Source organism: Mastigoproctus giganteus, chromosome 13 (assembly GCF_048544385.1).
Source record: "Mastigoproctus giganteus isolate SK-2022 chromosome 13, ASM4854438v1, whole genome shotgun sequence".
Taxonomy (NCBI): Eukaryota; Metazoa; Arthropoda; class Arachnida; order Uropygi; family Thelyphonidae; genus Mastigoproctus; species Mastigoproctus giganteus.
Genome location: NC_143587.1, coordinates 83214962 through 83241078, shown reverse-complemented (window position 1 = coordinate 83241078; position 26117 = coordinate 83214962). Strand labels below are relative to the sequence as shown.

General features: G+C 38.4%; 1 protein-coding gene across 1 annotated transcript in view; it reads right to left on the bottom strand.

Annotated features, from left to right (window-relative positions):
- Positions 1-26117, bottom strand: part of LOC150076225 (copine-8-like) — a 324722-nt gene that overhangs the window by 21934 nt on the left and 276671 nt on the right. The window contains exon 15 of the mRNA XM_090387972.1: positions 3228-3355. Coding sequence (XP_090244098.1) covers positions 3228-3355 — 128 coding nt within the window. The remainder of the gene's footprint in view (positions 1-3227; positions 3356-26117) is intronic.

Genomic DNA, 26117 nt, shown 5'->3' with positions numbered 1-26117 from the left:
TCGGGTAACCCTAGCTTCCCCCAAACCACCCTCTTGGTTTCCCCAGGACTCTATGCCACATTTTAGCTAATAGGGCTTTACCACCACCATCAGATGGATCCATATCAGATGGATACCACCACCCGTCTGGGTGGTGGTATCCATCTGAGAATAAGTAACATTAGTCTTCTCCTCAGGTGAAGCGTTACTTATTCGAAGTAGTGCAATATCATGGCAACTCGTTGTGAAGGTATTCACAATATGAGATATAACTTAAAACAGTGCTGTTTTGCTAACATTCTGTTAATTCAGATTTGGCTATGTATTATTGATGCTTTTGCACTATACTTATACATAGTTGTATGTGTCTATAAGTATTTTGTATGTCTAACCATAAAAATATATGTTATCTGTCACTATTATTATCTTGAGTATACAAATTATAAGTGAACACATGAGTGTAAGTATATGAGCACAAGTAGGTCTAAATGTGATAATATCTGTGTTTTTGTGCATGCATTAGTATGTATTCAAATGTAAGAGTAAATATGTGTATATGTCAGTGTGTCTTGTGCTGGGTGAGAAATGACTGCACTTAACCTGTAAAAAAAAAAAAAAGTGTGTGCTGTCCTATTCAGGGTACTGTATTGAGTAGGATAAGTGTGTGAAAATCGGGAATAAATGAGAATGTCCTATACATGTTAACTGTTATATCCAGAATGTGTGTGTGTGTGTGTGTGTGTGTGTGTGTGTGTGTGTGTGTGTGTGTGTGTGTGTGTGTGTGTGTGTGAAAAATTTAAATTAGCTGTTCTTGCAGGTTAAGTTGTATAAACGTCAGTGAATATTAGGTCAATTGTGTAAACCATGTGGTGGCCGAATGATGGTTTATGATTAGTATTAAAAAAAAAAAAATTGTTATGATAGTTATTATATTTAGGTGGTACCTGCATCCACAGACTGTCCTGTCTGTCTATCTGTTTGTTTGGTTTTTAGGAGCATTAGCAACTAAGGCCATATTGCTCCGGGAATATGCGGTGGTTATTCCCTGACCTTTCCGCATCCTCCGTATTTGGTGGTGACGGGCTCGAACCCCGGTCTAATCAAGAAGCGTGTGCTACGCACTGCTGTTCCTTCCCACCTGGCTACGGAGGTGCCGCCATCTGTCTATCTGTATGATGATGAAAGTAATAAGGTAAATGTGTGAGAGAGAGTTGTGTTATATGCAGTTTTTAAAGCTTCCCCTAAATACATACATATATATATATATTAAAAAGGATAATTGTATAAATGTAAGTATGACAGGTGTGCAATTAGCTGAGTGCATGTAGAGTGCAAGTATGTGTGTATGTGTTGTTTTAACAGGCCCCCCAAATTAGACTGAAGTGGGGACAACCTATCAGGAGACCCCTGCTGTACTGCTGACATCGTGTTCCCCTCATCTGAGGCATGATGTGGGATTTGCTGACACTGGCTGGTGTGGGAAGCATTGCACACCACAGTGCAATCTCCTTTCCCACATAGGTGCCCTGTCCTTATGACTTTAATCCCTGTCTTCCTTCTCCATCTCACATCCCAACCTTTTCACCTGGTGGACTCTACTGCCACAAATATTTTCCTGCTCTTAACAGCCCTTCCTGTGGATGATGGGCTCCTTCCACAGGGGAGTCCTCGTTAACTTCCTCCTATCATACATCTTTATCTGTTCCTCTCCTCCTCATCTGCTCTTAACAGTCTCCACCTGAGGAGGATGGGTTTCTATATAGGGATACCCCTCTGTGTCCCTTTAACTTCTATTTTCTGGTGGACGTTTTCCTATCATCCCTGTGCTTCTTTTCCTATAAAAACTACCTGAGTTGGTTTTTTTTTTTTTTTTTTTACTAGAGGCCCCCTGAATAGCTTCCCCACTGCCAGCAACCTTTCATTCCCTACTCCCCGGTCCATCTCTCCATGGTGCTAGGGAAACTAGGGGACTGTGATGTTCCACAATGCCTCTAGGCAAAGTGGCCGGAGTAACAACAGACCAACATAACTCAGCACTATGTGATGCAGACTACACAATAAATGCACCACAATGTTTACAAATGCAAAGTTGGAGGAGACTTCTAGAGCTGCTTGACAAGAAACACTCTGTCCTTTCTGTACACATTGTACCCCATATTAAAATTCTGAATCCCCTATCTGAATGACACCACGTCTCTGATACCCACAATGTCTACAGTTGATCAGTACTTCAAATTCATCAAATTTATTTACTATGCTTCTAGTATTAGTAAAAATACAAGTATACCTGCAACTGTTACTCTTATTTTTACTTTTAGTAACACAACCCATGTATTTGCTTGTTCTATGAGGACCACCCTATCAGGTCTTGAAATCCCTGACATCTTCCCTTCCAGGCTGCTGCAATCTCTAATAGTAGTGTGAGAATCACTTTCGCCTCTGGCTGCTACTGTTAATCTATCAGTCTGTGTATCCTCCCAGGCAGTTTTACTGACCAACCTAACACTGCCCCAATAGCATTAGCAAATATTCTTGCACCTCTTCTATTTAAGTGTATCCCATCTCTGTAGAAACAGTCTCTCCTGTTAATGAGCACGCACCACGCTGAGAAAAATTCTACCCCATGTACAAGTCTCTTCGGGGCCGAACTGATTGACAGTTAATGAGCTCTCCTGTTAATGAGCACGCACCACGCTGAGAAAAATTCTACCCCACGTACAAGTCTCTTCGGGGCTGAACTGATTGACAAGGCTCTTATCACATATCTCTCTTGTTGTGTCTGGGCAGGATTGCAGACACTTTTTCAACATTGCTCTGTACTTGTTAATTAAATCCTCAGATCTGCTATTCTTAATATCATTGGTGCCAACTTGTATAAGTTGGCTGGGTGGCTGAGTACTTGATGGGAACCTCCTTCTTAATCCTTTGAGGGCATCATCCCTATTCTTCAAGCCCTCATAATCTCATCACAATGCTGAGTTTGTCTTAACCTCCGCATACTCTGTAACAAACACACATCCCTATAGCCATATCACGTTCTGATAGAGTTAGCTTTGCAAAAACAGCACATGTAACACACAACATAATCTATTTCATCAAAGTTATATTTACATGTAATGATATAAAATATTTCCATAAAAAAATCTTTTTGCTCCTGCAAATGAAAACTATCTTTACTTCTTAGTCTAAATTCATAGTTACTAACTAGGATGTTTCTATTTAAACAAAAAAATAAAGAAGCTATTTACCTTGCCACATGATTAATAACAGGAGCAAAATTGGTAGGGCCATAGAGCTGCACTCTTGTAAGTGCTTGTGAATATGCCTCAAGTACACCTTGAACACCTTGGCAATATGGATTGGTAGGATGAAAATTCTAACAAAATATCAAGAAAAACATATATACCTGCTGAATATGATAATACATACAAATTATTTGAAAATTTAAAAAAAAATCAATAACAATTTAGTTATTTTGATTTCAAAGCAAAAAAATTCGAAGGCAAATATTTTGGGATGCTCTCGCAATATGATTATGACAATTTAAACAAATTCTGTAATACCCAGATGAAATTACCTGCAAGATTTACCAATAGAAAATATGAAGACAAGAAATATTTGAAGATATACCAGGTTGCTTTGTAGAGGTAGAGCCTAAGAAAGCAAGAAAGCAAGCTGATCAGCACCAGCGGAAAAAAAAAAAAAAAATTTCCCATTTCACCCATCCATTCACTCCAAACGTTTGTTTAGTTCTGCTTTGAATTTATTTAAGCTGTCAACTTCTACAATGGCAGATGGAAGTTTGTTCCAGCAATCAACCACCCACTGACTAAAGGCAACTTTCTGCACATCAATTCTACAACCATCTTTCCTCAATAGGAATTTATGTCCCTCAGACAATTAATCTGGAAAAAAGGAACAATCCCATCAGCACTGAGCTTGCTCAAACCATTGAAATCCTTATCCTCAATCAGATCATCTAGCAAGTGTCTAGTCTCCAGACACTGTAATTTACAAAACTTAAGCCTTTCTTCATAAGAGCAATCCTTAGTTCCATTCACTAATCTTGTTGCTCTTCTCTGTACTTGTTCTAGCAAGTCTACATCCTTCCTAAACTGAGGCCTCCAGACCTGTACAGTATTCATGGTGTGGCCTGACCACTGCCTTATACATGGGGATAATCACCTCCTTATCCCTGCTAAAAAATTCCTGTATATCATTGACAAGACACCATGCGCTGCTTTTGCAGATCATCTACACTGCTCAGAAAATTTAATATCTGACTGCACAATTACCTTTAGTTCCATTTCATTCTCTACCTCAGTGATTGTAGTACCACACAGTTGATACATTACTCTAGGGTTACTGCTACCCATATGTATTACTTTACATTTGTCAATGTTAAACTTAAGTTGCCACCTCTAAGCCCATCTGTTCAACTTTTCTAGATCCTGTTGCAGTAGCATACTGTCATTAGTGTCATTAACAACCCTGCCAACCTTCGCATCGTCTGCAAACTTAGACATTAAGCCTGATATACATTCATCAATAAAATACAAGCAATTTGCCCTTAATGCCATACTGCTTCAATTTGTATAGTAGTCTTCCATGTGCAACCGTATATTAAAAGCTTTCCTAAGATCCAAGTATATGATATCAAAATTATTTTTTTCCTTCCAGTTCCTTTGCGACCACATCATAGTATAATATAATCAAATTGGTCAGACAAGACTTCCCCTTAACAGTCATCCTGTGTCCAAACTATAACTGAAGTCTTGTCTAGATTATCCTGCAGTGCTTCTTTAACCAGTGCCTCCATTAATTTCCACAGAACAGAAGTTAAACTAACAGGTCTGTAATTACTTGTGTCACCCTTTGATCCTCCTTTATGAATTGGGGTCATATTTGCACATCTCCTGTCCCTGGGTACTTCCCCCGAGTCAAAAAGGAAGCTCTCATGATTGTGGCTAAGGGTTTGCTTACTTCCTTTGCTGCCTCCTTTCATATAACTGGATAGATTCCATCCACCCTGGTGCGTTTCTTATGTTTACCTTGAACAATTTCTCCTCCACTTTGCTCTGAGTTATTACAAAATCATTTACCTCACTGCCAGAGTTTAATACACCTCTAGAATTTCCCCCCCCCCACAAATAACCCCTTATGTGTAAATGTAGATGCAAAATACTCATTCAATTTGTTAGCTATCTGATGAACGATTGATGGACAGTTGAACAATCGATAAGGTGGACCAATCTGATTCATCCCCTTCCTTCTACAGTGTACACAAGTAAAGAACTCTTTGCTATTTTTCTTTGCATCCTTTGCCAAAGATTTCTCATAATCTGCCTTTGCCTGCCTAACCTCCTTTTTGGCTTGATTACAGACCAGCTTATATCTACTATAGGCTTCTGTGTCACCTGTTAATTTATATGTATCCCATGCATTTTTCTTCTCTACCATGTCTCATTAGTTCATCTGACATCCATTTAGGCCTAAACCTTGTACAATATTTCTTGGCGTCTCCGTAGCCAGGTGGGAAGGAGCAGCAGTGCATAGCACGCACTTCTTGATTAGACCAGGGTTCGAGCCCATCACCACCAAATACGGAGGATGCGGAAAGGTCAGGGAATGACCACCGCATATCCCGGAGCAATATGGCCTTAGTTACTAATGCTCTTAAAAACCAAACAACAACATTTCTTAGTTGGTATGAAAAGCCTAGTAACTTCCAAGATTAATTCTTTAAATGCTTCCCATTTAGAATTTGCTGTTGGTAACATCATCAGTTGGTCCCACTGTATAGAATTTAAAAACTGTCTCAGACCACCACAGTCACCTTTACAAAAGCAAAAACCCTTCCCTTTACCTCTGATATTAGTTACCTCTTTGAGCAAATCCCACACCAGCACACTGTGATCACTGCCACCTAGTGGTTCCTTTATCTGCAGATTCTTAATGCATGAAGAATCACTACTGATAATTAGATCAAGAGTATTACTCCCTCTGGTTACCTCCCAAATTTGCTGCTGCTGTAGAAAACAATCATCCAATAAATGCACAAAAGCCTTGCTAGTGTGCAAGTGACCAGCCCACGAGTTCCAGTCAATATCTGGTTAAAGATATTGACTGGAAGTGCACTGCATTGACACCCATATCAACTGGCTGCACGTTTTTTATATGATTCTTAACTAATAGCATAACCCCTTCTCCCTTCCTATCCTGTCTATCCTTTCTGTACACATTGTACTTCCCAAATTCCAATTCTGCATTCCTTATATCTATGTGACACCACATTTCTGATATCCAAACAATTAACACCTCAAATTCATGAAATTTCTTTACTAAACTCCTATCACTGGTGTACACCCAAGTATACATACACCTGTTCTTGCACAGAAGACTCAAAACTTTTCTAGGTAATTCAAATCTCACATTAATACACTGTAGTGTATAGTGCTGTAAATGCCCATTTTCTTTTTTGGACATGCATTGGCTATTGTTATAATTAATTCATGCATGGTGTGTTATCCACTTAATTATTTAGTTTATAAGTTATAAAGCTGTTATCCTTATTGAATTTGTTAATCCACTGTAAGCTGCATATTAACAAGTCATCTGATAACTACATTACTTGTTTAGGGCAATAGCCTCAGGTTACGAAGAAGTTAACTGACGTACAGGTTTGTGCTATACCATCATGTACATTGTTGTTGTTGTTGTTGTTGGAGGTTTTACGGTGCAACGGCAGCTAAAGGCCATTATGCCCCAAACAATGATAGGAGATAACAGGCATTATTAAAAGTGAGATATGTGCATTATATGAGATTTACGCATTATATTCTGTCATAGCATTTTACCCTTTCTAAGAAAGTGAAAACTGCATCAATATCAGACCTGTTGTCTAATAATTGTTGCAAAGTAGGTGTGATTTGGGCTGCATGGCCATCATGTATATAGCCAATTACTAAGTAGTTACAAAATTGGCATCATTTAAGTATACTTCGCAACTGGCTTGTCATCATTGCAACACCAGGGTACCTGCTCACCCACCGATGAAGAGCCAATAAGCTCTGAAACAGGGCCTTCTGGGTAGTGGTATCTGCCGAGAATAAGTAACAGTAGTCTTCTCTATTAGAGAAGCATTACTTATTCGAGGTAGTGCAATACCATGGCAACTTGTTGTGAAGGCATTCACAATATGAGATATACTTAAATGATGCCAATTTTGTAACTACTTAGTAGTTGGCTATGCATAAACATGATGATATAGCACAAAGCCATACTCATCTGATAACTTAATTTTGCACTACTTCACTAATATATATGCTTTCATACGTTGTTAACTGTTCACATATCCATGTTTCCCCACACTCATTATTTTCAAAATGATATCATTATGTTTATGTAAGTTTCATTCAATTTAAGTTTTTATGGTGCAAAGGTGACTTAGGCCAATAATGCATGTTTATGTAAGTGACCACTACCTGTTGTCAATGGTGGATGCCCTAGGTAATAAAAGTGTTCCATATGTTGAATATGTGAATATAAACATAAGAGAAGCGTGCCAATAAAAATTGAATTAATATGAAAAGGATGTTTCAAACTGTTTTTATGTAAACAGATTTTGCTTTTTAAATTTAAAAGATACAGAATAATTTATTTCTTGCAAAAGGCAGTTAATAATACTAACAGACAATTTTTCAAAGTAAATGGATAAATCTCTCAAGTTTCAAAGGCAACAATTTATATAAGTTATAATCAAACAGAAATAATAATATTTAAAAATTTAAAGGGAAATGTGGACTGCATAGCCATCATGTACATAGCCAACTAAGTAGTTACAAAAAATATTAGACTTCCTAAAAAGGTGATCATACTTAGGGATCTAGGTAGCCTGAAGATGACAGAGGTTAAGAGAAGTTTTTAGTAGATTTTTCTGAAGCAACACAATGAAAATGGAAACTACAGAGAAGGTGGCCATGATATCTATAATTCATTAGGAATATAAAAAAGCCATAATTTTTCACAGATTGATAATAAATGCAGGATATAGGACTAATTGCATGAACTTTACAAAAAAAAAAAAAAAAAAACACATTGCACAAATAACTTGACACATTTATTAAAATTAAGGAAAATTATTAACCAGCAAGGTTAGTTAGGTTTTTCTTGCAATGGCCACCAGTTTTAAATAAAAAAGGACAAATGGCTGTGAAATGTAATGTGTGTAGTGTAAATTTATGCAAAGAAAAATTGAGACTGAAGTTACTGATCAGACTTTTAATTGCTGTGAACTGAATATATTAATCACATGATGCCATTCAATAGTTTCATAACACAAGTCATGGGTAGCTAGACTCTTCATACCTGTGATGCATTTGGGAACCCCCCCCCACCATGGCTACACACTGAACAGTTTGTGCAGATTTGGTTCATTAAAGAGAACTCTTGTAAGGGGGAACAAATACTTTCACAATTATTTATACAATCTGAGAGGAGCACAGTTTATTATTTCAGAACTTTGTACAATCAGAAGAATTTGAATTTAACAAGCTGTGTTCTTCTGGCATACTGAAAATCCTCTGATCTTACTTTGAACATTTTATTTGTCTATTAGTACTTTCTTTCGGGAGCCACATTGTGCCTGACTGCAGTATTTTATAAACAACCATTGAACTGCTCATGATATTTGACTGTTAATCACTCCTTTTGAGTGTCTAAGTAGGGTTCAACAACTTAAAGCAAAACCTGTACAGTATATATATATATAAAAACCCTGAATATAAATGCATATAATTAAAAAATAACTGAATTTACTTAGAATTAATTAAATTAAAATTATTTTATATTAAATATGTAGCCACGTTGGTGCAAATATCCTAGGTTCCTAATTCTGAAGGGTTACAATAATGCTTACTGTATATTTAATTTATAGTTAGCTTATATAATTAACCCAGTTTATTTAATAAATGGATTGACACATTCCAGCATTTTCTATCTATGATAATATGTAAAAAATATATATATATCTAAGATACAAACTATCATATTTCAGCTTGAAATAATACACTCTGATAAAATACAGTAATTCTATATTTAATAACTTTTCACTATGCAAGTTTTGCATAATCCTTTTCACTATGCAATTTTTGCATAATCAACAAAAAATTAACTTTTTGGAAGGTGTTCAGTGATTACTATTATACTAGAATACCTGTAGTGAATATTTTGCCAAAACCGTTTCAGAGAAGTAAAAATTAATATTGAAGTAATTACAAAAATTCTTTTCTTGGCTCCCTTCATTTGCTAGCTAAGGTGTCAGTGAGATGGACTCTGGGAAGAATGCAATTTGATAATTTTTTTTTTTTTTTATATCTATTGCCGTTACTATACCATAATTTAAAAAATTACTACAAGTATTTCACAAAAATTATATGGACCTGGAAACTGCTATATAAAGTTCTCCATGAGCAACAAATGCTAACTTTGTTGAAAGTCTAACCCTGAGATTTGTTGATTGTGATGATAAATGCTAAGAAATTGTCTTCTCTTCAAAGTAAACAGCAAGTTAGTTTCAATGGGAGCTAAATCAATTCTTGGGATTTAAAAATTGGTCAGAATTTTATTTTATTTTTCTCAATTTTACAGATAAATAAAACTTATTGCAAAAGGAATAAGATCAAAAGCTTGTTTACTCCAAGTTATTAAAGTTCAAAGAGCATTCTGGAGAGAGAGACCTAAGCAAATTATTACAGTAATACCCCGAAGTTACGCGAGAGGTGGGTCCAACGAAAATCGCTTAAGTCAAATTCGCGTAAGTCGGGGTACAACTTTGCATATAAATACATATAAATTTTGTTTAATTGGGACCAAGGACTAACAACACTAGTTTAGAAGAAAAATATTTAATAAAATTGCAGTTCTTTATATATATTAATACAAAATATGTATTAAAAAAATAAATGAGTTACGTAAAAAAATTATTTCGATGTCGATGGCTTCATAAAATCTAACAAATTCGTCTGACGACACAACGCCGCCTTTTTTTCACGCAGAATTTCTTTGTAGCAAGCTAATAATTTTTTTATTCCTTGCTTTGTAGCTATAATGCGTTCTTCGTTGGAGTCTATGTTTTCTAAAATTTTTAAGCCCTTTTCAATTGAGCCGAGACCTTCTGTCATGCTTGCAATTATCATGTGCTTTTCTGGTGGAACTGGGTCTGAAGTGTCGGATACTTCAGTGACATTTTGCTCACGCACCTCTATGAGCTCATTCATTGTCAGCTCCTGACTATGTGAATCCAACAGCTCGTTGACATCGTCACCATTGACTTCCAAATCTAATTGCCTGGCAAGATTAACAACTTCTTCTATCACATGAGCGACATGATCAGTTTCTGGCGTTGTTTTCGTCTCGTTTTTGAAAAAAAATGGAAAAAGTTTCTTCCACACACCATTCAATGTTTTTTTTTGTGAATTTCATCCCAAGATTCTTCTGGCATCTAAAACATTGAACTGTTTCCAAAAGTCTTTAACAGATATCTCACTATTTTGTCTCATAGCTTCATTCAGACGTGCAAATGAACGCCTCGTGTAGTAAGCCTTGAATGTTTTGATGACTCCCTGGTCCATCGGTTGAAGCAAGCTAGTTGTGTTTGAAGGCAAAAACACAACTTTCACACGTGGGTTCGCTCTCACTCTCCGCCGTTGCACCGTATATTGATAGCATATGAAAAACAAAAACTTTGAAGATAGTGGGTGGCAGTGTTGCCAAACGAAAAAAATCAAGAACCACGTAACTCTGAGTTCGCGTGAGTCGGGGTAGTGTAAGTCGGCGTATTACTGTATATAGATTTTCAATGATACAATTTTTATATAATAATCTATATACACACAAGTATAATTCACTTTAGTAAAAATATACAAGATAAGAGGGAACTCTGATCGCTATTGTTGATAAGAAAATTAAAAATTTTAGTTTACTGTCATATTTCAAATTTCAAATGTTACAACCAAATTCAACATAGCACTTATGAGGAAGTTTAAATAAAGCTTATGAGGAAGCTTTTTTGACCTTTCTCCCCACACTTCTTGAAGTATTTCCAGAATATTCTATATGGGTATAAATAGAAGGGGTTTTGTAGATAAATCAGTGGACTTTTGAAATTAGTAATGGCAAATGATACTAGAGAGCAAGCTTATATAGCATCAACCAAAAAAAAAAAAAAAAAAAAAAAAAAGTCACTCCCTCCAAGGAATTTGTCTAGTTCTCCCTTGAATTTATTCAACCCATCCATCAGAATTTTAGAGAAGATCTGATTGTAGAAAATCAACAGAGTACACCAGCCCTCTTTGTGTAAATGCTTCCAGCATAATGTAACAAACACCGTCTGGGCCTGCAACACTGCTCAAAAATCTATTTAATGATTCTTTCAGTTCTATTAATGTAAAGAGTTGGTTGTACGGGAAGTAGCAGTGTGAAGAAGTTAATTTTATACTGTTCTGTGCATGCTTCGATGTTCTGGAAGGTGGATGCATAGGCAGCAGAAGCAGAGATTGTAGAGAGTGATTCCCACTAGTACAGAATCACTCTCTACAATCAGCAACTTCTTCAAGGGTAGACATGTCTTTCCCTTTCCAATGAAGTATTGGAGAGGGCAGCCAAATAAATCTGCCAATTAGGGCCTGTATCCTTCTACAGATAAGCAAAGCGTTGGTGTCTTTTGTAATGGTTGAGGCAAAAGCAATCCACGAATCACGTTTCGCTTCCCGTCTAATTTGTCTTGCTTTAGCTTGAAGTCTTTTATAAGCAATTAAATTACTGGTGGTAGGATACTTGCAGAAATTATTCCCAGCACAGTTTTTCTCCTGTTTGGCATTAAAGCACTCTGTATTCCATCAGTGATTTCAGTGAGTGCGATATGTGTTGGATTTCAGAAGGGAAGCATTAGCCACAGTCAGAATCTGATTGGTTATGTGAGTAGTTGCATCATTAATAGGTTTCTATTGAACATAAATTCTATCTAAAAGCATTTTGGCAGAATCCCAGTTCACCTTATTAAACTTCCAATTGGATCGTTGATCAGAATTTGGAGTTACCACTGTTCGTATTGAGCAAATAATTGGAAAGTGAGTGCTGTTAAAAGGATCGATTAATACCAACCATGTGTTGATTGGAAAGATGGATGGTGAACAAACTGAAAATTCAATTGCAGAAATAGATTTTGTAGATAAGTGGATGTAGCTAGGAGATCCAGAGTTTAGTAAATTAAGATATTATTCATAAATTTCTCAATAATTTGCCTGTCCATTGTATGGACCCCAAAATGGATGATGTCTATTGTTTGTTGTTTGTTTGTTATTTGGCTTTTAGGAGCATTAGCAACTAAGGCCATATTGCTCTGGGGATATGCGGTGGTCATTCCCTGACCTTTCCGCATCCTCCGTATTTGGTGGTCACGGGCTCCAACCCCGGTCTAATCAAGAAGCCTGTGCTACGCACTGCTGCTCCTGCCCACGGAGGCACCTGATGTCTATTAAAGTCACCGAACAGACAGATTGGAGTTGGGAGTTGTGTAATGAGATTGTCGAGTTCTGAATGGGAAAAGTTGTAGAGATGGTGGAATATAAATGGAAACAAAGGTAACTGAAATACCGCAATATGAGCAGTAACAGCTTTAGATTTGTTCTCAATTAGATCGATCTGGATGGCACGTTAGAATTAACAAGAATGGCACTATTCCACATGCAAGAGACTGAGTTCCTATCTTGTCTGTAGATTATATAATTTGAGAATTTTAGTGAAACTAGGGGTAATAAAAATGTTTCCTGTAGGCATACACTTATGGGATTGAAATGAGCAATTAAATCTCTTAAGTTGTCAGAAAGACTGCTTAGTCTTCTGCAGTTTCACTGTATCATGTTATGCAGTATTATTTAGATTTGCTGACTGCTTTTTTGTATGCAGGATATTTTTTCAATTTTTTTTTTTTTTTGGAAGATGGGGGTCTCTAGCATCCATAGTGTCATTCGCATGTTCATTACATAAGTTCCTCATAATCTGAGTGTGTATCTACTTCGATACCGATGGTTGGTGATGACTCAGTTTTCTTGCTGTCTTTAGTAGATTCCAATTATTCACTGTCATTCAAGACTGTTAGAGTATCAGATGGGATACTAATTGGGCTGTTAGTTGCTTCACTCGTTTTAGATTTAGGAGAAACTCTTCCAGAGACTGATAAGGCTGCTTTAACCCAGTTCACCAGAGAGGTGTTTGGTGATATTGACACATCTATTTGAACTACAGTTGAATGATAGCTTCGTGTCTGAGATGCACGTGATAGTCTTTGCGTGGTCAACATGCAAACAGGTGGGTCGGAAAACTGCTAGCTAGTGGTGGATACACGGACTAACTAACGGTAGCTGCTGGCAGAGGTGAAAGTGTTTCTTGCACTGCTTATATTGGAATTAGCAGCAGGCTGGAAAACAAGGTGTGGGGCTTTTCAAAGACTGCTTGGGAGTCATTGCAGAACAAGTAAATACATGGGCTGTGTTAGGGTAGCTAAGAATAAGAACAGGTGTATATATACTTGTGTGTACACCAATGCTAGGAGTTGGTAAAAAAATTTGACGAATTTGTGGTGTTGGTCAGAACATCAAAGATGTGGTGTCACACAAATAAAAAGAATGCAGAATTGGAATTTGGAGAGTACAATGTGTACAGGAAGGATAGACGGGATAGGTAGGGAGGAGGGGTTATGCTATTAGTTAAGAAACACATGAAAATCTAAGGAAGTGCAGCCAGTTGACATGGGTGGACAGTGCAGTGTCAAGTCAGTTTGGTGTGACATAAGCATTAGCATTAGTAGAGACATATGATGCAAGAAAGCAAGCTTACGCAGCATCAGCCAAAAAAATAAAAAAATCTCTGACAGAGACAAATTGGTAAGTTTGATAGACTTAGGGAACAAGCCACGACCAGATATAATGTTGAGAATAATACAGCTAACAATTTTATAGTTAATTTAAGCAGCAAGCAATTGACTGAAGAACAGGAAGAGGTCTTAAATCCAGGGACCAAGTTTACTATGTTTACTATGTTTATCCAAGTTTAATAACTTGAATGAGTACAATGAACAATTGTACAAAGAAATAGAGTGGGCTAGTAAATCGGAATGTCTTATAATGGGGGATTTTAACTTCCCAGATATTCACTGGAACTTGTGGGTTGGGCACTTACACACTAGTCAGACTTCTGTGGATTTATTGGATGATTTTCTGCAGCAGCAGCAGCAGCATGTTCGAGAGGCAACCAGAGAATGAACCAGGGGATGAATCTGATTGGTCACTTGACATCGATGGTTCGACTGTTGATGATCCTGCTCAGATAGCAAACAAACTGAATGAGTATTTTGCATCTACATTCACATGTGAGGAATTATTAAGGTTTGAAAATGGCAGAAGGTTATCAAATTGTAGCAAGATACTTAATGATTTTGTAATAACTGAGAGCAAAGTGGAAGAGAAATTGTTGAAGTTAAACGTAAGAAAAGCACCTGGGGTGGATGGGATCTATCCAGTTATATTAAAGGAGGCGGCAAAGCAACTAAGCAAACCCTTAGCCATAATTATGAGAGCATCCTTGAACTCAGGGGAGGTTCCCACGGACTGAAGATGTGCAAATGTATCCCCAATTCACAAAGGGTGACACGAGTAATTACAGACCAGTTAGTTTAACTTCTGTTCCGGGTAAAATAATGGAGTCGCTGGTTAAAGACGCATTGCAGGATCATCTAGACAAGACTGCAGCAATAATTCAGACACAGCATGGGTTTGTTAAGGGAAAGTCTTGTCTGACAAATTTGATAGGATATTATGATGTGGTTACAAAGGAACTGGATGCAAAAAATAATTTTGATATTATATATTTGGATTTCAGGAAAGCTTTCGACACTGTTGCACATGGAAGACTATTGTACAAATTGGAGCAGAATGGTATTAAGGATAAGTTGCTACAATGGATAAAAGGATGGCTAAGTGCAAGAAGACAGAGGGTGTGGTAATCAATGGGTGCTGCTCTTCTTGGACTAATGTTATTAGTGGAGTCCCACAGGGTTCGGTGTTAGGTCCACTGTTGTTTTGTATATTTATCAATGATATTGATGAAGGTATATCAGGCTTAATGTCGAAGTTTGCAGATGATACAAAGGTTGGCAGGGTTGTTAATGACAGTAATGGCAGTGTGCTACTGCAACAGGATCCAGATAATTTGGGCAGATGGGCTAAGAAGTGGCAACTGAAGTTTAACCTTGACAAATGCAAAGTACTGCATATGGGTAGAAGTAACCCCAGAGAAACGTACCAACTGTGTGGTACTACACTTAAGGTGGTAGAAAATGAAAAAGACCTGGGAGTAATTATGCAGGCAGATATGAAGTTTTCTGAGCAATGCAGACAGGCTGCCAGGGCAGGTCATGGGGTTTTGTCAATGATATATAGGAATTTTGCTAGCAGGGAAAAGGAGGTGATTATCCCTCTGTATAAGAGTCTGGCATCGGGTTCGAGAGTAGCCTGTGCGGCCGCAGCTATTTTGCAGCCCCTGGAGAAGAAAAGTTTTTTCTGATTTATTTTCTGTTTTATTAGCTTAAATTGGCATATTTACTTATTTTCTAGAGTAGTTTTATATTCCTAGTTATGATACTTAGTTTAAAGTTTAACTTGATAGAGATTTTGTGGGTATTACATAGTATCGGTAAAGGTATCAAATCCACGTGTTACAAATTGCAACTCCGTTGAACGAGAGGTTTTTAACCGTATTTAGCCGATTTATTAACCAATTGTTATATCAAATTATTATCTGTAAGTAGCTATAGACCTAGTCAGGATCCTTAGTTTATTCTAAATTGAGACAGCGAGATTTGGAAGTTAATCAATACTTAAGAGTCCGTAGAACTACCATTCGTAATTACCGCCATTGTAACATGATACAGCATATCCGGAATTTGATAGCATTAGCTTTGTATAGTATAGTGCATAATATAATATTGTCAATTAATCAGTAAATCTATTAATCTTGTTAAACTTCATTGTCAATTAAATTGTACTTTTAACTATATATATATAACGACTTAGAGTACAAACGTAACAAATAATTAATAGATAACTTGATACGGAAGTTATATAAAGGGAACTCGTAGATAACACTTGATACTGAAAAATAAATATAGCATTATAACTGTGTTAGGATACAAGTTTAAGGTTTTAATTTTGTTCTGAAATTGTAATTTTATTGACATTAAATCGAAATCATGACTCAGACCAGAGCAGCAAAGCAAAAGGCTCAAGCTAATGGGAGTGCTGTGGCTCAGGGGAGAACTGAGGGGGGCAGTTGCCCTCTGAATCACAGCCTTTTAAGATGCACTGTTTGCTTGATGTTTGCGGAGCAATCGGGTACGGGACATGATACTGCCATGGGGGATGTCTTTGTGTGTGCACGATGCAAGGAGAGCAAGGAAATTAGGCGACAACTCAGCGTTGTTATGGGCCTATATGAGACTTTGAAGGACAGGGTGCCCTCGAAGGAAATAAATTGAGGGGCCCGTCAAGCTCTCAGCTGCCCACATCAACGCCAGATCTTGCACTTGGTCATCTTGCAACACAGAGGCAGCCCCCAAGGCAGAATGCACTGGTCCCACAGGAACTAGTAGTTGTTGGTGACTCTATTGTCAGGAAAATGGGGAACATGCTTAGTAAAAAGAATAGGTGGAACAGGACCAGGGTATGTCTGCCAGGGGCAAAGGTTGATGACGTTGTAGAGCGGATATGATCTTTTAAGGGCACAAAAGGTGATATAGTTGTACACGTTGGCACTAATGATATTAAGAGTAGGAGACCAGCGGAATTACTTAACAAGTACAGGTCACTGTTGAAAAAAAGCCGTGAAGTAGGGTTGAATTTGAAAGTGTCTGCAATTCTGCCCAGACACGATAGAAGGGAGTACATGATGAGAGCCTTGTCGATCAATTCGGCCTTGGAAAGATTGTGCAAGGCTCAAGGGGTAGAATTTTTTTCAGCCTGGACTGTACTTGTTAACAGGAGAGATTGCTTCTACAGGGATGGGATACACTTAAATAGAAAGGGTGCAAGAATATTTGCTGATGCTATCGAGGCAGTGTTAGGTGGGTCGGAAAACTGCTAGCTTGGGGGGAGACAAAGCCTAATACATTAACAGTAGCCACTGGCAGAGGTGAAAGAGATTCTTGCATTGCTTCTATTGGAATGAGCAGAAGCCTGAAAAACAAGATGCAGGATATTTCAGAGACTGCTGGAAGTCATTGCGGTACAAGTAAACACATGGGTTGTGTTAGGGTAGCTAAGAATAGAAACAGGAGCATGTATACTTGCGTGTACACCAATGCTAGGAGTTTAGTAAATAAATTTGATGAATTTGAGGTATTGCTCAAAACATCAAAGGCAGATATTGTTGGGATATCAGAGACGTGGTGTCACACAGATATAAAGAATGCAGAACAGGAATTTGGGGAGTACAACGTCTACAGAAAGGATAGACAGGATAGGAAGGGAGGAGGGGTTATGCTATTAGTTAAGAAACACATAAAATCCGTGGTGTCACACAGATATAAGGAATGCAGAACTGGAATTTGGGGAGTACAACGTCTACAGTCAGTTTCGTGTGACATAAGCATAGGTAAATCAAAATTGAGAGTAGGAGTGTTCTATAGGCCTAAAGACTCTGATGAGTATAATAAGATACTGTACAGGGAAATAGAATGGGCCAGTAAATCAGAGAGTCTTATAATGGGGGATTTTAATTTCCCAGATATTGACTGGAATTTGTGGGTTGGTCACTCACACACTAGCAAGGCTTTTGAATTGCTAGTTTATTGGATGATTGTTTTCTACACCAGCATGTTCAGGAGGCAACTAGAGGGAGTAATACTCTTGATCTGATTATCAGTAGTGATTCTTCATGCATTAAGAATCTGCAGATAAAGGAACCACTAGGTGGCAGTGATCACAGTGTACTGAAGTGGGATTTACTCAAGGAGGTAACTACCATCAGAGGTAAAGGGAAGGGTTTTTGCTTTCATAAAGGCGACTATGATGGTCCGAGACCGTATTTAAATTCTATACAGTGGGACCAACTGATGATGTTACCAACAGCAAATTCAAAATGGGAAGCATTCAAGGAACTAATCTTGGAAGCTACCAGGCTTTACATACCAATCAAGAAATATTGTTTAAGGTTCAGGCCTAAATGGATGTCAGATGAACTAATGAGACATATGGCAGAGAATAAAAATGCATGGGATACATACAAATTAATGGGTGACATGGAAGCCTATGATAGATATAAGTTGGTCTGTAACCAAGTCACAAAGGAGATTAGGCAGGCAAAGGCAGATTATGAGAAATCCTTGGCAAAGGATGCAAAGAAAAACAGAAAAGAGTTCTTTACCTATTTAAACTCAAGAAGGAAAGGGATGAATCAGATTGGTCCACTGGTGTTGATGGTTCAACAGTTGAGGATCCTGCTCAGGTGGCTAACAATCTAAACAAGTATTTTGCATCTACATTCACACATGAGGAGTTATTCAGGAAGGGGAATGTCGTAGGTGAAGTAAACATTGGGTGAGCTAGATGATTTTCTAATAACTGAGAGGAAAGTGGAGGAAAAATTGTTGAGGATAAACATAAAAAAGGCACCTGGGGTGGATGGGATCTATCCAGTTATATTAAAGGAGGCAGCAAAGGAAGTAAGCAAACCCCTAGCCATAATTATGAGAGCTTCTTTGGACTCAGGTGAGGTACCTATAGACTGGAGATATGCAAATGTGACCCCAATTCACAAAGGAGGATCAAAGGCTGACACAAGTAATTATAGACCTGTGAGCTTAACTTCTGTTCCAGGAAAATCAATGGAGGCACTGGTTAAAGAAGCACTGCAGGATCATTTAGACAAGACTTCAGTTATAGCTCAGACGCAGCACGGTTTTGTTAAGGGCAGGTCTTGCCTGACCAATTTGATTGGATACTATGATGTAGTCACAAAAGAACTGGATGCAGGGAATAACTTTGATATTATATATTTGGATCTTAGAAAGGCTTTTGATACTATTGCACATGGAAGACTGCTGCACAAATTGGAACAGTGTGGCATTGGAGGCAAATTGCTGCTATGGATAAGGGGATGGTTGAGTGGCAGAAGACAGAGAGTGGTAATCAACGGACACTGCTCAACGTGGACTAATGTTATTAGTGGAGTTCCTCAGGGTTCAGTGTGGGTCCATTATTGTTTTCTGTATTTATAAATGATATTGATGATGGTATATCAAGCTTAATGTCCAAGTTTGCAGACGATACAAAGGTTGGCAGGGTTGTTAAGGACACTTCTGATGCTATGCTGCTGCAACAGGATCTGGAAAGGTTGAGCAGATGGGCTGGGAGGTGGCAAATGAAGTTTAACATTGACAAATGTAAAGTACTACATATGGGAAACAGTAACCCCAGATCAACGTATCAACTCTGTGGTACTACGCTGACAGTGGTAGAGAATGAAAAGGACCTGGGGTAATTGTGCAGTCAGATATGAAGTTCTCTGAGCAGTGCAGACGAGCTGCAAGAGTAGCTCATGGTGTCTTGTCAATGATATACAGGAATTTTTCTAGCAAGGATAGGGATGTGATTATTCCTTTGTATAAGGCATTGGTCAGGCCACACCTTGAGTACTGTTGTTGTTGTTGTTATTTGGTTTTTTAGGAGCATTAGCAACTAAGGCCATATTGCTCCGGTGCGGTGGTCATTCCCTGACCTTTCTGCATGTTCCGTATTTGGTGGTGACGGGCTCGAACACCTTGAGTACTGTATACAGATCTGGAGGCCTCATTTCAAGAAGGATGTACAGCTGCTGGAACGAGTACAGAGAAGGGCAATAAGATTAGTGAATGGAACAAAGGGTTGCTCTTATGAAGAAAGGCTTAAGTTTTGCAAATTACAGAGTCTGGAGACTAGGCATTGGCGAGGTTGTTGTTGTTGTTATGTGGTTTTTAGGAGCATTAGCAACTAAGGCCATATTGCTCCGGGATATGCGGTGGTCATTCCCTGACCTTTCCGCATCCTCCGTATTTGGTGGTGACGGGCTCGAACCCCGGTCTAATGAAGAAGCGTGTGCTACGCACTGCTGCTCCTTCCCACCTGGCTACGGAGGCGCCTATTGGCGAGGTGATCTGATAGAAGTGTATAAGGTTTTGAATGGCTTGAGCATGCTCAATGCCGATGGGATTATTCCTCTTGCTCAGAAAAATCACCTGAGAGGGCATAAATTCAAATTGAGGTAGGACGGATGTTGGATAGATGTGCGGAAATTTGCCTTTAGCCAGCGGGCAGTTGGTTTGGGGAATAGACTTCCATCACTTGTTGTTGAAATTGATAGCCTAAACAAATTTAAGGCTCAGCTGGACAGGTATTTCGAACGAACGGAGGGGTGAAATGGGAGTAGTGGTTGTGTTTTTTTTTTTTTTTTTTGGCTGATGCTGAATAAGCGTGCTTTCTTGCATCATATGCCTCTACTAATGGTAATGCTAATGCTAAGGCAATGGTCAGGCCACGCCTTGAGTACTGCGTACAGGTCTGGAGGCCTCATTTTAGGAAGGATGTAGATTTACTTGAGTGTGTACAGAGAAGGGCAACAAGATTGGTGAGGGGAATGAAGGGATCCTCTTACCAAGAGAGGCTTAAGTTCTGCAAATTGCAGTGGCTGGAGACTAGGCACCTGCGCGGTGATCTGATTGAGGTATATAAGGCCTTGAATGGGTTGAGCATGCCGAATTCTGATGGGATCATTCCACTTGTTCAGATTACGAACCTAAGGGAGCATAAATTCAAATTAAGAAAAGACAGATGTAGATTAGATGTGCAGAAATTTGCCTTTAGCCAGCGGGTGGTTAATTGCTGGAACAAACTTCCATCTGTCGTTGTAGTTGATAGGTTGAATAAATTTAAGGAGGAACTGGACAGGCATTTGGAGGGAATGGTGTGATTTTTTTTTTTTTTTTTTTTTTGTTGGCTGATGCTGCATAAGCTCATACATTTGCTTTCTTGCATCACATGCCACTACTACTACTACTACTACGATTCCACCCAAGCTGCCCATTGCAGAGATCGCGATGGGCATTGAGAGAGTGGTAAATAAGTTATCTGAGGATGTGGCTAATGAAATTCGGGTAAAGACTGCAGCCATTCTAAGTCAAGCTAAGAAAGCTCCCTCTAATCTTAATACAGTAAACCCTCGCTATTCGCGGGGGTTACGTTCCTGAGAAATGCCGCGAATACCGAAAACGCGAATACTGAGTTATGGCTCCCATTGTAATAAAGGGGTTTCGTTCCAAAGTATGAAATACAGTATATAAGAAAAACTAGTCTAAGGCGCATTTAGGGCTAGAGCCTCAAGCTGCGAACAAATTTAGACTATGTATATAAAGTGCTTAGCATCATAATACACAGCCATTTCTGAATAAACAGAAAATTTTTAAGGTGGCATCGTTTAAGGTGGCATAGTCTAAATACATCATACACCATCAGGCATCTCTCATATTGTGGAGTTATACTTCATAACTGTTTTTGCCATCATTGCATCACTTGGGTACCTACCCACTCACTGACGAAGGGCCAAATAGCCCTGAAACAGTGCTGTCTGGGTGGTGGTACATATCTGAGAATAAGTAACACTAGTCTTCTCCTTAGGTGAAGCGTTACTTATTCGAAGTAGTGCAATATCATGGCAACTCGTTGTGAAGGCATTCACAATATGAGATATAAACGAAAAACTAGTCTAAAATTATGTCTATGTATGTATTATATGTGCATTCATAATATGACTATGTACATAGACAGTACATAGTGAAATGCAAGCATATGGCATCGAAATGAAAATAAGAAACAATTTAATATTAAATGTAATATTTATTAGAAATTTCAAACAAATCTTTCAAACCAGCGCCTTTGCTAGCTAAAAAACGTATCCCGCCAGAGCTATCACCAGTTTCGCTAAAGTGTTGATAAAGGAGTTTTGCCTTTTCACGAATGTTGAGTGGACTTAATGGAATTTTATTTTGAGTTCGGTCTTCTATTCACAGATTTAAAGCTTTTTCCGTTTTTTCTAATTTAACATCACGAGTTACAGAGCAAATTTTTGAAGCAATTAGCACGTTTTCACGGACACTATGGCGGATTTTTTCTTCCGATTTCTTGATTGATCGTACCGTTGACTCATTGATTTTATAATGTTCTGCCACTGATGAGATACTTTAACCATTAGAAATTTTGTCTAATAACTCAATTTTATTCGCTAATGTCATTACCTTCTTTGATCTTTTCACCTTTCCCTTATTATTCGTAGCCATATTTTTGTACGGGTTAGAAAGAACTTGTCCACAATAAAGTCACTTTCTTCCATTAACACACTCGAAAAAGTCTGTTTTACACTGCAAAACGGCAGATTTATCACTTTTGTAAGCATATCAATTTATAAATTGATAAATTTATTCAATTTATAAGCATATAAATTAAAAGCAAACGACGAAACCTTCCATGACAAGCGCATAACACACACTGAACAAGGATAAGCGAGAAACATCCACGCCGGGATTTTGTCACCCATCTCCCCCCACCCACTGAGAGCTGTTTTGACCGGGAAAGATAAATTTAGCCACGCCCATGTTTTTTTATGGCGGAAAATGTTCACGGCACTTTAAAATTCACATTTTTTTAGGTTTCATTTTATATTAAATCAGCGACCGCGAATACGTGAAACCGTGAATACAGATACCGCGAATAGTGGGGGTTTATTGTATTAGGCAAAAATTAGCACTTAAGAGTCTCAATCAAGATGATAGTATTGTGGTCCTACCGGCAGAGAAAGGCAGGGTAACGGTGGTTCTGGATAAGGAGGTATATTTAGACAAAGCATTAGACTTGTTAAATGATCGAGCAACTTATAAGATTATTCACAGAAATCCATTGCTGAACCTAGAACGTCAGGTTAATAGAATGGTACAGGGCTGGTTAAAGACTAATACGATTTCTAAGGAGCAATATTGGTCGTTATATGTAACGGCAAGTCAAATACCAAGATTCTATGGCCTGCCCAAAATACACAAAGTGGGTGTTCCACTCAGGCCCATAGTTTCGTTTATAGGCAGTCCCACATATGCACTATCCGGTTTCCTGGCCAAATTGTTGTCACCGTCAGTAGGACTTTCCGAGTTTAGTGTCAAGGACATCAAGGATTTTGTACACTTTATAAGAGAGCAGTGTATAGAAGAAAATGAAATTATGACATCTTTTGATGTGACATCTCTGTTTACATGTATTCCAATTGACCATGGAGTGCGATGTGCACACATGGCTCTACAGAGAGAGAGATACCACCTTAAGCAGTAGGACACAACTAAGTTTGGAAGATATTTGTAAGGGCATAGAATTATGTCTCTCAAGCACCACCATGGTGTTTTGCAATACTATGTATAAGCAAGTTCACAGTGCAGCTATGGGGTCCCCCATTAGTGCAATTATAGCTAATCTGGCTATGGAGGAGCTCGAGGTTAAATTATTTAGTGACATGGTTCTCCCTGTGTGTCCGTGGAAGAGATACATTCTCAATTATTTGAAGGGGGGGGAAGATGAGGTGTTAAATTTTCTTAATGGCTTCTCCCCGTTCATACAATTCACCGCCGAGGTAGAAGAAGGAGGGCTTTACTGTTCTTGGATGTGTTGGTCTACAGAGAAGGCCTATGTCTAAAGACACAAGGTTTATAGAAAACTCATGTATGTAAAGGCCAATATTCACATTATAATTCAGCTCAGGCCAACCATCACAAGAATAGTGTGATTAGAGCACTAACAGACAGGGCAAAGTCACATTTAAGGATAGAAAGAAAGAGTATGAGTGCGTCACAGCGGATCTCCTGAAGTGTGGCTACCCCCCCAGAGGATCATAGAGAAATATATTAGAGGAGAACAGAGGAGAGGTGAGTCTTTTACGCCGATAGCCACCGCATACATTTCCTATTATCCGGGTTTAACCGAGCATATAGCTCAGGTATTACGAAACTATCAGACGCGCTGTGTGCAGCTTCCAGGTCGGAAGCTGCACACAGTCGTGTCACAGGTGAAAGACCCCATTTCAAACGAAAATACAAGTGGGGTCGTCTATAGCATTAAGTGCCCGGATTGTGGGGAATGTTATGTGGGAGAAACAAAGTGGCGTCTCAAGGATCGTCTGAGGGAGCACACAAAGGCGATAAGGAATGCGGACTACAGAAAATGGCTGAACACTTTTGGGAGAAGCAGCACCATATCTCCCTGGACAAAGCAGTTATCACTGACCGGGCGCATAGGTTTTGGGACCGCAAGTGGCTCGAGAACTTGCGGATTAGTTCCATTGAGAACAATATTAATAGAAACAGGGGTATGCATATCCATCCCCTCTTTGAGGCAGTGATCCTTAGAGGGGTGACGTTTCCACCTAATGCGCTCCCGAACTACTTCCGGTTCCGACACGCACGAGAACAGTGTACATGCCATCGAATCACGTGACATGTGCCGTGAACCTGCGGGTATTTAAAGTTGCACTGTAAAGTAAAAAGCGTACAGTTGAGAAAGAAGGCGGAGCCTTCAAAAGCTACAGATATTTATCGCTTTTAACCTGGTATATTTTATTTGTTTTACGGATATTTTATCGCTTTTAACCTGGTATTTTAATTGTTTTATACTGTAAATAGTAATTTATTGCAAGTTTAATTATAAAGTTATCAAAATTTTGGCTTTCGTTTAATTTTGTCATTTCAACATACGGTTGGTGAAAAATACTTAAAATTATATTATGAATTTATATTTGGAGAATGTGTGGTTTTTTGGAGAATGTGCCTATTTGGAGAATGTGTGGTTCTACAATCACTGTGGTAGAGAACGAAAAGGACCTGGGGTTAATTGTGCAGTCAGATATGAAGTTTTCTGAGCAGTGCAGACGGTCTGCAAGGGTAGCTCATGGTGTCTTGTCAATGATATACAGGAATTTTTCTAGCAGGAAAAAGGATGTGATTATTCCTTGTATAAGGCAATGGTCAGGCCACACATTGAGTACTGTATATAGGTCTTGAGGCCACATTTCAAGAAGGATGTAGAGCTGCTGGAACGAGTACAGAGAAGGGCAACAAGATCAGTGAATGGAACAAAGAGTTGCTCTTATGAAGAAAGGCTTAAATTTTGCAAATTACAGTGTATGGAGACTAGGCACCTATGAGGTGATCTGATTGATGTGAATTAAGGCCTTGACTCATTTGAGCATGCTCAAAGCTGATGGGATTCTTCCTCTTACCCAGATTAATCACCTGAGGGGACATAAATTCAAATTGAGGAAAGACAGTTGTAGAATTGATGTGTGGAAATTTGCCTTTAGCCAGCGGGTGGTTGATTGCTGGTACAAACTTCCATCTGTCATTGTAGAAATTGACAGCTTAAATAAATTCAAAGCAAAACTAGACAAACATTTGGAGCGAATGGATGGGTGAATTGGGAAGGTTTTTTTTTTTTTTTTTTTTTGGCCGATGCTGTATAAACTTGCTTTCTTGCATCATATGCCTTTACTAATACTAATGCTAACATAATTTGTCTGGGGCTCCAGGATGTGTGTGACTTTATGCCCTATTTTATATTTTTCAATTTTCTTTCTGGTTTTCCACATATCTCCTGATTTAGAAAAGACAGGGTTGCTTCCTTTGCAGTTTTGCCAAAAGAGAATTGAAGCTGAGCAATCTGCTTGTGTATGATCCAATTATTGACATATAGGATAGATGACATCACCTCTGCTGCCTGCTGAGAGTGCCATATTTCTGGATTATAAAACAACAAAGAGGATTCAGGATGCACAGTTGAATTTGGGAGTTTAAATGGATAGCTTTTCTGTGGATGGCAAATCAGGAGTGCTGAAAGTTAAAATGATGGATCGAGTTGGAATGAGATTTCCATCTTTTTTAATCATTATTCATTTCACAAAAAGTACAAAAGTTTACAAGACATACAAAAGTGTGCCTCTTGTAAACATGGTAACAAACCGAATAA